The 11495-nt window shown below is 37.8% G+C and overlaps 1 protein-coding gene across 1 annotated transcript; it reads right to left on the reverse strand.

The window, feature by feature from the left end:
- Positions 1-3040: 3040 nt before the first annotated feature.
- On the reverse strand, positions 3041-6869 carry LOC126708305 (uncharacterized). Its single transcript, XM_050408106.1, has 3 exons — positions 5507-6869; positions 5067-5232; positions 3041-4715 (listed from the first exon to the last, which is right to left on the reverse strand). Exons 1-3 carry the CDS (start codon positions 6867-6869, stop codon positions 3041-3043), a joined length of 3204 nt encoding a protein of 1067 aa, XP_050264063.1.
- Between the last annotated feature and the right edge of the window lie 4626 nt (positions 6870-11495).

Raw genomic sequence — 11495 nt, forward strand, 5'->3', positions numbered from 1 at the left:
CGGGTTCAATTAAATGCAATAGTTGATTGCATAAGATTCCTTTTATGCCGGGGATTAGCTTTTTGTGGTCACGATGAATCTTAAGGTTCAAGTGATAAAGGAAATTTTCTTGAGCTTGTACAATTTTTGGGGGATCACAATGAATCTATCAATGAAGTGTTGCAAACAGCTCCAAAAAATTGTAAGCTTACCCACCCGGATATTCAGAAAGATATTGTGAATGCAATTGCACGTGAAACATCCAAAGCCATCATCAAGGATCTTGACAATGGGTTCTTTTCAATATTAGTTGATGAGTCACGTGATATCTCAGTGAAAGAACAAATGTCCCTCGTTCTTCGTTATGCGAACAAAAAAAGAATTATTATAGAGCAGTTCCTTGGTATTGTACATGTTGCAAGTACTACTGCTTTGTCACTCAAATGTGCTATTTTGTGAACATAATTTGAGTTTGTCGAATCTACGTGGGCAAGGTTATAACGGGGCTAGTAATATGCAAGGTGATATCAATGGTCTCAAAACTTTAATTTTGAAAGAGAATAAGTCAGCATTTTATGTCCATTGTTTTGCTCATCAACTTCAATTGACACTTGTTGCTGTTGCTAAAAATCATATTAACATTGCTGAATTTTTTTATGTGGTTAGTAATTTAGTAACTGTTGTTGGAGGCTCTTGTAAGAGACGAGATGCTCTTCGAGATGCACAATTTGCCAAAATTAAGGAAGATTTAGAGAATGGTGTACGTAGAAGTGAGCAAGGTTTGAATCAAGAGACAAATCTTAAACGTCCTGGTGATACACGTTGGGGATCATATTATGAGACTATTTTGAACTTGATTTTAATGTTCTTTGCTGTTGTTGATGTACTTGAGATTATTGAAGAAGATGGCTTGTTTGACTAAAAAGTTGAAGCTCGATCTATTATGAGGTCAATTCTATCTTTTGAATTTGTCTTTGTCCTACATTTGATGAAAAATATTTTAGGGATCACAAATGAGTTGTCAATAGCATTGCAAAAAAAAAAAAAAAAAAAAAAAATTAGGATATAGTAAATGCTATGGATCTTGTTAAAGTGTCTAAGCAAAGATTGCAAGTAATAAGAGAAGATGAATGAGAATCTTTATTGACTGAAGTATCTTCTTTTTGTACCACGCATGATATTTCTATCTTGAACATGGATGAAACATTTGTAGTTAGTGGGAGGTCACGACGCAACACTCAACAAAAGACAAATTTACATCATTATCGTGTTGAGCTATTCTACATAGTCATAGATATGCAACTTTAAGAGCTTAACAACCTTTTTTCTGAGGCAAATACCGATTTGCTACTTTGTATGGCTTGCTTAAATCCAAGCAATTCATTTGTGGCTTTCGATAAGGAAAAGTTGATTCATCTAGCTAAGTTCTATCACTCTGATTTCCTTGAGACAGATATTTTGACACTTGACTCTCAACTGCAGAATTACATTTTTGATATGCGCAGCAACGACTTCTTTTTAGAGTTTCAAGGAGTTAGTGAACTTGCTGAAAAGTTAGTGAGCACAAGGAAGCATGAGACTTATCCTTTAGTCTATTTGCTTTTGAAGTTGGCTTTGACCCTTTCAGTTGCTACTGCAACTGTAGAAAGAAGTTTTTCAGCAATGAAATATATAAAGAATGAACTGCGCAATCGAATGGGAGATCAGTGGATGAATGATTGTTTGATTGTGTATATTGAAAAAGATGTAGTTTGTAGCATTGATAATGGAACTATCATGCAAAGAATTTAAAATATAAAAACTCGTAGAAGACAATTGTAAATTTTATGTATTTGCATATTTTTTGATTGTTGTTGTTATCGATATATAAAATTTTATTTTTATTAAATTGTGTAATTTATGCTTGTTAAGGAATACCTTGACAAAATTTCCTGGAGTTGCCACTGACTCCACTCATTCATGTGGGTTTGACTTAACATCCTATAAAATGGGTCAGGAGAGTGGTCTCTCACAACGCAAAACCCAAAACCCTCACCATGACTGCACAATGCCATTAGAAGGACTTGATACTTGATAGAGAGGCTTCACGGCGCCATTGAGCCCCAAAGACAACCAAGAACCAAAAAAGGCCTGGGCAACCGTTGATTTGTGGCGGACTGACCCAAGAGAAGGACAAACAAAACTACTAAGAGACAACGCGTGACCCAAAAGTAGAGAGAAAGGACCGACGATATAGGTGGGGAGAGGAGTGCCGTTCACTAGAGCACAGATGGTATCTCTCTCTACACTAATTCAATATGGAAGGAACTAGGAAGAGGAAGACGATATTGAAGTTCTTGAAATGAATAGTTACATTTTGATCTAACTGAATTCTTTGTTTTAGAATATTGATTTTTTTTTTTGAGAAAATATTTTTGAATATTGATTTGATTTTGCGTCCTTGAAGTATATATTTTTTATTACTCGATCGGTGATGGTATTTAGATTTGGATTGTATTATGACTAAAGATGCTTTAGTGAGTTTAATGTAGTAGTTCAGTTTTAGTCTTTAAATAGTAAAGTTTTTCAGATTTGAAATCAGACTTGTAATTCAAGTGAAAAGAAAAAAGTGAATTGTTTTTGTTATTTTTTAATTTAAAAAAAAGTAGTTTTTTAATTGGCTCATGTGGCATATAGGTGTCATAAAAATTAACAATTTAATACCACTGTTAGCCACCCAAGAGAAGGACAAACAAAACTACTAAGAGACAACGCGTGACCTTTTTTTTTTTTTTTTTTTTTTTTTGATAACAAACATCATACACCTTTCATTGATTTGGACAATTATCCATAGAGATTACATCCATAAGAACCTGATTTGATACAAAATGGGGGGTATCTTCCACCCAAACAGTACAGTCATCCTCAAACAAAGCATGCTTGGCTAACTGGTGCGCAACCATGTTTCCATTTCTGCCAACATGGGAAGCCGTCCAATAATTAAAATGCAGCAAACAGAGACGCATTCCCTCAATCACCTTCTTGATCGAGCTTGGGGCCGAAGCAGAATCAGAGATGGCCATCACCACCTGCTTTGCATCTCCTTAAGACTAAGATCTTTTGCCAGCTGAATGCCTTCCTCCATAGCCTTTGTTTCAATCTCTAAAGGCCCCAGGGGAAGTTGAAATCTTTTACTTAATGCATCCATGGCTTGGCCTTTCTCATTCCTGATTACGATTCCAACACCACAGCAACTAGCATCCTTGAAAATGGCTCCATCCACGTTGACTTTATACCATCCAGCCCTTGGCGGTTGCCAGCAAGTTTTGGTTCGAACCTGAATTCCATTAGGGGTAGGATCACTTTGTCTGCATTCCTCAGTGTAATTTCGGGCCTCCACTGCAATTTGCTTTGGCTGTTTACACAGGCCTTCATGCTTGAAAGAATTCCTGTTATTCCATATTTTCCATGCCGTGATTGCATACCACTCCCAGTCTTGGATACACTTATCCTCCTTCAGCCTCCACACCACATCTATGAATTCCTTTGAGTACCGAAGCTGGTCTCTAACTCTTGTTGGTAGACCTCCATTTTTCCATACCTCTGAAGCAAACTTGCATCCCCAAAGAGCATGACCCGAGGTTTCACGTAGACCACACAACCCACAACTATCAATCCCGGTGATTTTCTGAGAAACAAGCATAGAGTTGGTGGGTAGAATGTCTTTGCAGGCTTTCCAGAAAAACTGTTTTACCTTATTCGGGCACTCCAACTTCCAAATAAACTTCCAAAAATCCTTCATTTTTGATTTGTCTGAGCTTTCCCCTAAGGCCACTTGCTTTTTTCCTTCCTTAATGAGGTTGAAAGCCACTTCATAGGCACTTCTAACAGTAAGAAAACCATTCCTTGTTCCTGCCCAAACCCGAGAGTCCTCAGGGAGTGTGCTACTAATAGGGATACTTAATATGATTTCTGCCTCATGAGCAACAAAATTGCTCTTCACCAAGTCTGCATCCCAAGAGCCTGTCTCCCTATCTATTAGCTTCTCCACTCTATCCAACACTTGAAATTGACTCCTCGGGCTCATTACTTTGAAGGTGTTTGGAGTTGGGAGCCATCTATCCTCCCAGGTCTTAACCTTTTTTCCATCACCAATAATCCATCGGGACCCCCTCTCAAGAACTTCCCTTGCTGCCAGCAAACTTCTCCACACATAGGAAGGTCTTCGGCCCAAGTTTGCCTCCATGAAGTTGCTTCCCTTGAAATACTTTGCTGCTAGTATTTTGTAGGTAATGGAGTTTGGGTTTTGTTGAAGCCGCCACCCTTGTTTGGCTAGGAGCACGAGATTGAATGCCTTAAGATCTTTAAACCCCATGCCACCTTCCGATTTAGGGATGCATAGCTTTTCCCAAGAGATCCAAGCCATTTTCCTCTCCTTATCTTTCTGCCCCCACCAGAAATTTCGCGTCATCGAATTAAGCTCTTTGCAAAGTGAATCCGAGAACTTAAAGCAGCTCATTGTGTATGAAGGTGTGGCTTGGGCAACCGCCTTAATAAGAATCTCACGACCCGCGTTGGACAATAGCTTGCCTTTCCAATTAGCTATTTTCCCCCCGACTTGGTCTTTAACCCGAGAGAAAGCTTTCCTCTTTCCGTGGCCCACAAGTGGGGGCAATCCCAAATATCTTTCATGTTGTTGGATGATTTGGGCCCCAAACAGCTCCTTAATTTCTTCTTGACAATCTCTACTTGTATTTCTACTAAAGAACAAAGATGTCTTCTCCTTATTTAACTTCTACCCCGATTCTTGTTCATAATCCGCCAATACTTTCATCACCCTCTGCCCTTCACTCACACTTGCCCTACAAAATATGATACTATCGTCTGCAAATAAAAGATGGGACACTTGAGGAGCACCACGGCACACCGACACCCCTTTTATTCTGCCCACTATTTCCTCTCTTTTCAGCATGGCAGAAAGCCCTTCAGAGCATAACAGGAAGAGATACGGGGAAATGGGATCGCCTTGTCGAAGACCCCTTGATGGGCTTATTTTTCCCCTCGGCTCTCCATTAATGAGAACAGAGTAAGTCACTGTCGTTACACACATCATAATCAGCTTGATCCATCTCTTTGCAAACCCCAATTTTCTCATCATTGCATCCAAATAAGCCCACTCCACTCTATCGTACGCTTTGCTCATATTAAGTTTTATTGCCATCAGACCCTGTTTCCCTCTTCTTCGTAATTCAATGCTATGCATAGTTTCGAATGCTGCAATCACATTATCAGTTATCTGTCTTCAACATATCAGTTAGCTTCAACCTATTGGCGAGGACTTTTGCTACAATTTTATAGAGGACGTTACATAGACTAATAGGCCTATATTCGGATATTTTTTAGGGGGAGCTGACTTTAGGTATAAGACAAATATAAGTTTCATTCCAACCATTTGGCATGCAACCAGTATTTAGAATTTGCAAAACAAAGTTTGTAACATTATGACCAACCACATTCCAGTACTTTTGATAAAAGATAGGGGACATACCGTCGGGGCCGGGGGCTTTGGTAGGTTTCATTTGATGCAGAGCTTTCCGGACTTCCAACACACTAAACTCCTTAAGGAGAGCAGCATTCATTTCATCCGAGACCAGCGGGTTTATGGCACCCAAGCTAGCAGCAAACGAAGATGGACTTGCTGTGCTAAATATGGATGAAAAATACTCAAGGACTTCTCTCTCAATGTCCTCCGGCTGATCAAACCATACATCATTCGCGCCCCGAATCCCCTCAATCTTGTTAGTCTTTCGTCTTTGATTTGCCGTGGCATGGAAGAATTTTGTATTGCGGTCACCACATTTGATCCATAAAGCCCTTGATCTTTGATTCCACATTACCTCCTCCCTTATGAGTATCTCATTGATCTCCTTTTTCAATCCCTGAATTTCTTCCGCTGTCTCGTGCAAGAGATTCAAATCTTCAAGGTGTCTGAGCCTGTCCTGTTTCAGCTTCAGCACCTTATTCACATTCCCATAGACCCCATGGTTCCATCTTCTAAGCTGCCCTTGACAATTTTTAATCCTCTCCTGAATATCCACATCAGCCCGTAATGGATCCCAAGCCCCTTCAATCACCTTCTTGCATCTTTCATCTTTGATCCACATGGCCTCAAAAAAGAATCTCTTTCTCACTTTCTTTGGTGGCACTTTTTTCCTTAAGAACAAAGCCAAGAGGCAATGGTCCGAAGCTGCCATTGAGACGTGGTGAACTTGCGCTTCGGAGAAATTAGCAAGCCAGCCCTCATTGGCCACCACTCGATCCAGCCTAACTAGGGTCCGTTGGTCCCCAAACCGGCCGTTGCACCAAGTGAATCTGCTTCCCACAAATCCCAAATTATTAAGACCACACACACTCAAACAATCTCTAAACTTTCTCATTTGATCTGCATCTCGGTCTGCCCATCCAAGTTTTTCATCGGGGTGGGTGATCTCGTTGAAATCACCAAAGACCACCCACGGCATATCACATTGCTTCTTCAATGTTTCAAGAAAACTCCATGATATATGCCTCTTCCTTACGTCCAGATGCCCATAAAACCCGGTCGCCCTCCATGGATTCCGCCCCTTCTCATCGTATACCACCACGTCGATATGCGAGTTGGAGCAGCTTTTGAACCTAATATCTGCGCCTTCCTTCCAAATCATAGCCAACCCGCTGCTCATGCCGTCACTAGGAACATCAATTCCCTGGGTCATCTCCAATTTCCTCAGGAATCCCTTCATTCTGCTAGAACGTGCTTTGGTCTCCACAAGGAACACCAGGATCGGATTTTTGGATTTCACCTCGTCGGTGAGAATCCGAATTGCCGGGGGTGATCCTAGACCCTGGCAATTCCAAGCCAAGATACTCATTTGGCTCGGCGGCACTGCGTCGCAGTCGCCGCCTTTCCGCCATCCCTATCATTTTCCTTTTCCTGAGTGTTTTTTGTTTTGCTCTCTATTTTCCTTCATTTCTGCACAACCAAGTCTTGTTCAAGTTTCATAGTGGGAACCGGACCAGGTCTTTTGCTCCCCAGTAAGTCTAAGCCCATGCTCTCATCATTACTTTGGGCCTTCCTCGCAAGTCTTTTCCAGTGCCCAAGGTCTCTGCCACCCAGCCCGTCTCTTCATTAAAACACATAGCCATTGGGCCTGCTTCTTTCTCATTTTTAACTGGGTTTTCATCCCCACTTGGGCCTTTCAAACTTGGCGCCAAAAGGAAGTTGAATTAAGGCTCTTCCTTTTGTTGAGTCCCTTTCCCCCACGTCTGATCACTCACATCTTCATTTTGGGTTGTGGGTTTGGTCAAACTTTCCTTTTCCTGGAAAGGAATGATGCTTTCTTTGTTCAGCTCGAAGCTACTGTCCATACCATTTTCATGAATACATCTTGGAGCTTGATCTCTAGTATCATGCCCTTTTGTCCCATCCTCTTTATCCCTGTTTCCTAGGCCGTTCATCGCTGACCCCTCCGTAACGTCCACCCCCAATGCCACAGGTGGCACATGAGAGGGCTTCCCCGAGAGTTTTCCATCATTTCCGCCTTGTTTGTCTCCCATACTCGGCCCAAAACTCTGACCTCCTTTAGGTGCCTCACCTCCAAACCTTTGTAGTGCCTCACCTCTTAACCACGGTCCATATTGAAGGTTTGTTTGCTCCTTTTGGTTTTCTTTCTCCACTGCTTCAGCACAGTCCCTTAGGTCGTGGTTAAGCAGTCCGCATCTGTAACAGAAGTTCGGAAGCCTTTCATACCTGAAGCTAATCCATCTTTGCTTGCCACCTTCAATCTTAACTTTCTTTCCTCTGACTAACTTCTTTGTAACATCGATCTTCACTCGGATCCAGAGATACTTTCCCCATTGAACCCCAGAATCAGCTACGTCAACGGACATCACCTCTCCTAAGGTGGACCCTATAGCCCAGCCCGTCTCACAGGTTCTGCTCATCAATGGGAGATTATGAATTTGAATCCAAAACGGAGACTGCTTAATAGATATATCCTTTGGAACTTGTTCACCTTCAAACTCCTTTAACAAAACTAGTTGTTTCTCATAGCTCCAGGGGCTCATATCCATTATTTTCTTCTTGTCCTGTCCATCTCCAAACTCGACTAAGTATAGCTCATCGTCAATCTCCGTTATCTGCACTCCTTTGTTGGGCTTCCATATTATCCTCAAGTTTTTCCGAAGTGCTTCCAGCGATATACTTCTGTGTGCCAGCACTTTCATCACGAGGCATTTCTTACCTATTTCCTTTGCTGCTTCTGTGCTATTGCTCCCCAGGGAAATACTCTCATCTTCCTCTTCCGTGAAAGAGAGTTTCTTCCATAGCTCTTCCAGCTCTGCCGTCATAGTTTCGTAGAGCTACTAACCCGACCTCACTAAACAGGAGGTCACAACACTCTTGCAAGGAGACTTGCAAGACACAACTGCATCTACATGCACGAGAGCACGAGAGCACTTCACCCCGACAACGCGTGACCTAAAAGTAGAGAGAAAGGACCGACGATATAGGTGGGGAGAGGAGCGCCGCTCACTAGAGCATAGATGGTATCTTTCTCTACCGTAATTGAATATGGAAGGAACTAGGAAGAGGAAGACGATACTGAAGTTCTTGAAATGAATAGTTACATTTTGATCTAACTGAATTCTTTGTTTTAGAATATTTTTGATTTTGTGTCCTTGAAGTATATTTTTTTTTATTACTCGGTCGGTGATGGTATCTAGATTTGGATTGTATTGTGACTAAAGATGCTTTAGTGAGTTTAATGTAGTAGTTTAGTTTTAGTCTTTAAATAGTAAAGTTTTTCAGATTTGAAATCAGACTTGTAATTCAAGTGAAAAGAAAAAGTGAATTGTTTTTGTTATTTTTTAATTAAAAGAATGTAGTTTTTTAAATAGCCCATGTGACATATAGGTGCCATAAAAATTAACAATTTAATACTACTGTTGGCCACATAAATGTTTTCTATCAATCACTTAACGGTAAAAACTATATATTTTGACTCAAATATCAAAAGGTTAGAAAACTATTTTGACACATTTGAAACATTAGGAACCAAATTAAAATATAGTGTAAATATTAAAGACCAAGCATGTAATTTACCTTCCTCAAAAAAAAAAAAACATGTAATTTACCCTATTTATAATAGGCTAAATTCATAATGGGGGAACCTCGACAACCACATGATATAATAATCGCAATCAGTTCTAAAGACAGGGTTTTAATGTTTGACTTCAATTAAACAAACCACAATTTCTTTCCACGACCAATTTGTTAAAGCCATGTAGTTTGAATGTCATTGTTAAAAATGAGTCGTGTTCCACATTGTGGAGTATTTATTATTGTCCTTTTTCTACAAAATCAAGTCAAGGATTGCAGGTGGCTGGCAAATGAAATTGTCAATGCATACTACTAAGACCAGTGGCCCGTCCCAGCAATCCTAATTGAATTACTGGTTCCTTTCTTATCACACTTTATCATGAAAATTTTCAAGTTAATGTGCAGGTGGCAGGGTTATTAATTATTATACAATTGTTGCTATTATTTTTTAAATGAATAAAAAGTTTTCTTCCGAACTAATATGGACCACCAAATTAGAGGAATTACCTTTAATCTAAATATCTAATACGGATTCTCAAAAAAAAAAAAAAAAAAAAAAAAAAAAAAAAAAATCTAATACGTTCTATAAAAAAAAAAAAATAATAATAATAATAATAATACGTGACCATAATATGACTATCCTCATGTGTTTTAGTTTCAAATGATTTAAAAATTCACATGACTATTAAATAAGTTATGATTTTTTTATTTTTTAAAATAAGTAATGGTATATTTATATATATATATATATATATATTTTATATAAAAAATTGATAACTTATTTAATATGGACCACCAAATTAGAGGAATTACCTTTAATCTAAATATCTAATACGGATTCTAAAAAAAAAAAAAAAAAAAAAAAAAAATCTAATACGTTCTATAAAAAAAAAAAAATAATAATAATAATAATACGTGACCATAATATGACTATCCTCATGTGTTTTAGTTTCAAATGATTTAAAAATTCACATGACTATTAAATAAGTTATGATTTTTTTATTTTTTAAAATAAGTAATGGTATATATATATATATATTTTATATAAAAAATTGATAATCACAAGTCACAACAATGATAATGAGATTTGCATCACGATTCTATAGTTGAACAAACTATATCACTAAGTTATGACACTCTTGACAAAATACAGTATTCTCTAATCTCATTTGAGAATTAAGGAATCAATCCCCCTCCCACCCCCCCCCCCCCCCCCAATCCAAAAAAAAAGTGAGAAATATTTTTTTATCAAATGATACTATTTCGTATCAAAATCTAATAAAAGAGAGACACGTGTATAAAAAGAACTATCTATTTGTTAGTAGATTAGTTATTTTTTTTTCAGACATATCTCTCACTTATTGGATTTTGATATCGTGGTATCATTTGATACAAGATACCTTCCGTATGATACATCCTTATACTTAAATACGGTTTATTTTCTAACAAAATATTTATTTATTAAATTATTTTCTTATATTAAATCAACTTTATTCCCAACTATGATTAGATATATAACTATTACTGTACTTTGCTTAGAGAGTAAATTGGAAATCAATAGTTTATAGATTATAGACAAAATTAAATTCTGATAAATGATTTGGGTACCAAAATAATAGTTTATGCTTTAGTGTATATGTCTGCGTGTTTATAACCATATATAAACCGATGATAATTTTTCTCAAAAGAATGTTATTACTGTTATTTATTTATCTATTATATTTAAAAAAAATCAGTTTTTATACATTATTTAAGATGTCATTGATATTTGGTGAAATTACATTATTAGCTCCTGAAGTTTATCTCGTGAATGCAATTAGTCCCTTAAGTTTCAAGTGAGTGCTATTGGTCCTTCAAGTATAAAAAATGAGTGCTTTTAGTCCTTTTATTGACTACGGTTAATATTAATGTCTATGTGGCTAACAAAATAGTGACACGACATCTACTTAATTGATGTGGCATTCTTTTAATAAAAATATTATAAAATTGAATTTACATGTCATAATCCCCACAGCTGATTGAATCAACTATTTCTCTGAAAACTAGAGCATAGCTCGCCTAGCTTTCTCTTCTTTCCTCTTGTTTCTTTCCCTCTTCTCACTAGCAGGTAACTGTTTTTCTTCCACGAAATGTCTTCAACTTAAAATACAATGATGGGTTTTTGCTTGTTTGTTTTGGGTATTTTTAAATAATAAAAAAAAATAAAAAATAAGAACAAGCTTTTCACTTTCTTTAGCATTTTCACGCATTTGCTTCAAAACTCAAAACAACTTCATTTATTTTCATTTTTTCTTTTAAATTTCTACTTCCTACAGCAATAAAGGTGGTGTCCCTTCTCAAATCTTAGGGTCTAAACCTGGGCCAAAATTGGCAATTAACCCCAATTTCCAAACTATAT

This window comes from Quercus robur, chromosome 12, assembly GCF_932294415.1.
Source record: "Quercus robur chromosome 12, dhQueRobu3.1, whole genome shotgun sequence".
Classification (NCBI taxonomy): Eukaryota; Viridiplantae; Streptophyta; class Magnoliopsida; order Fagales; family Fagaceae; genus Quercus; species Quercus robur.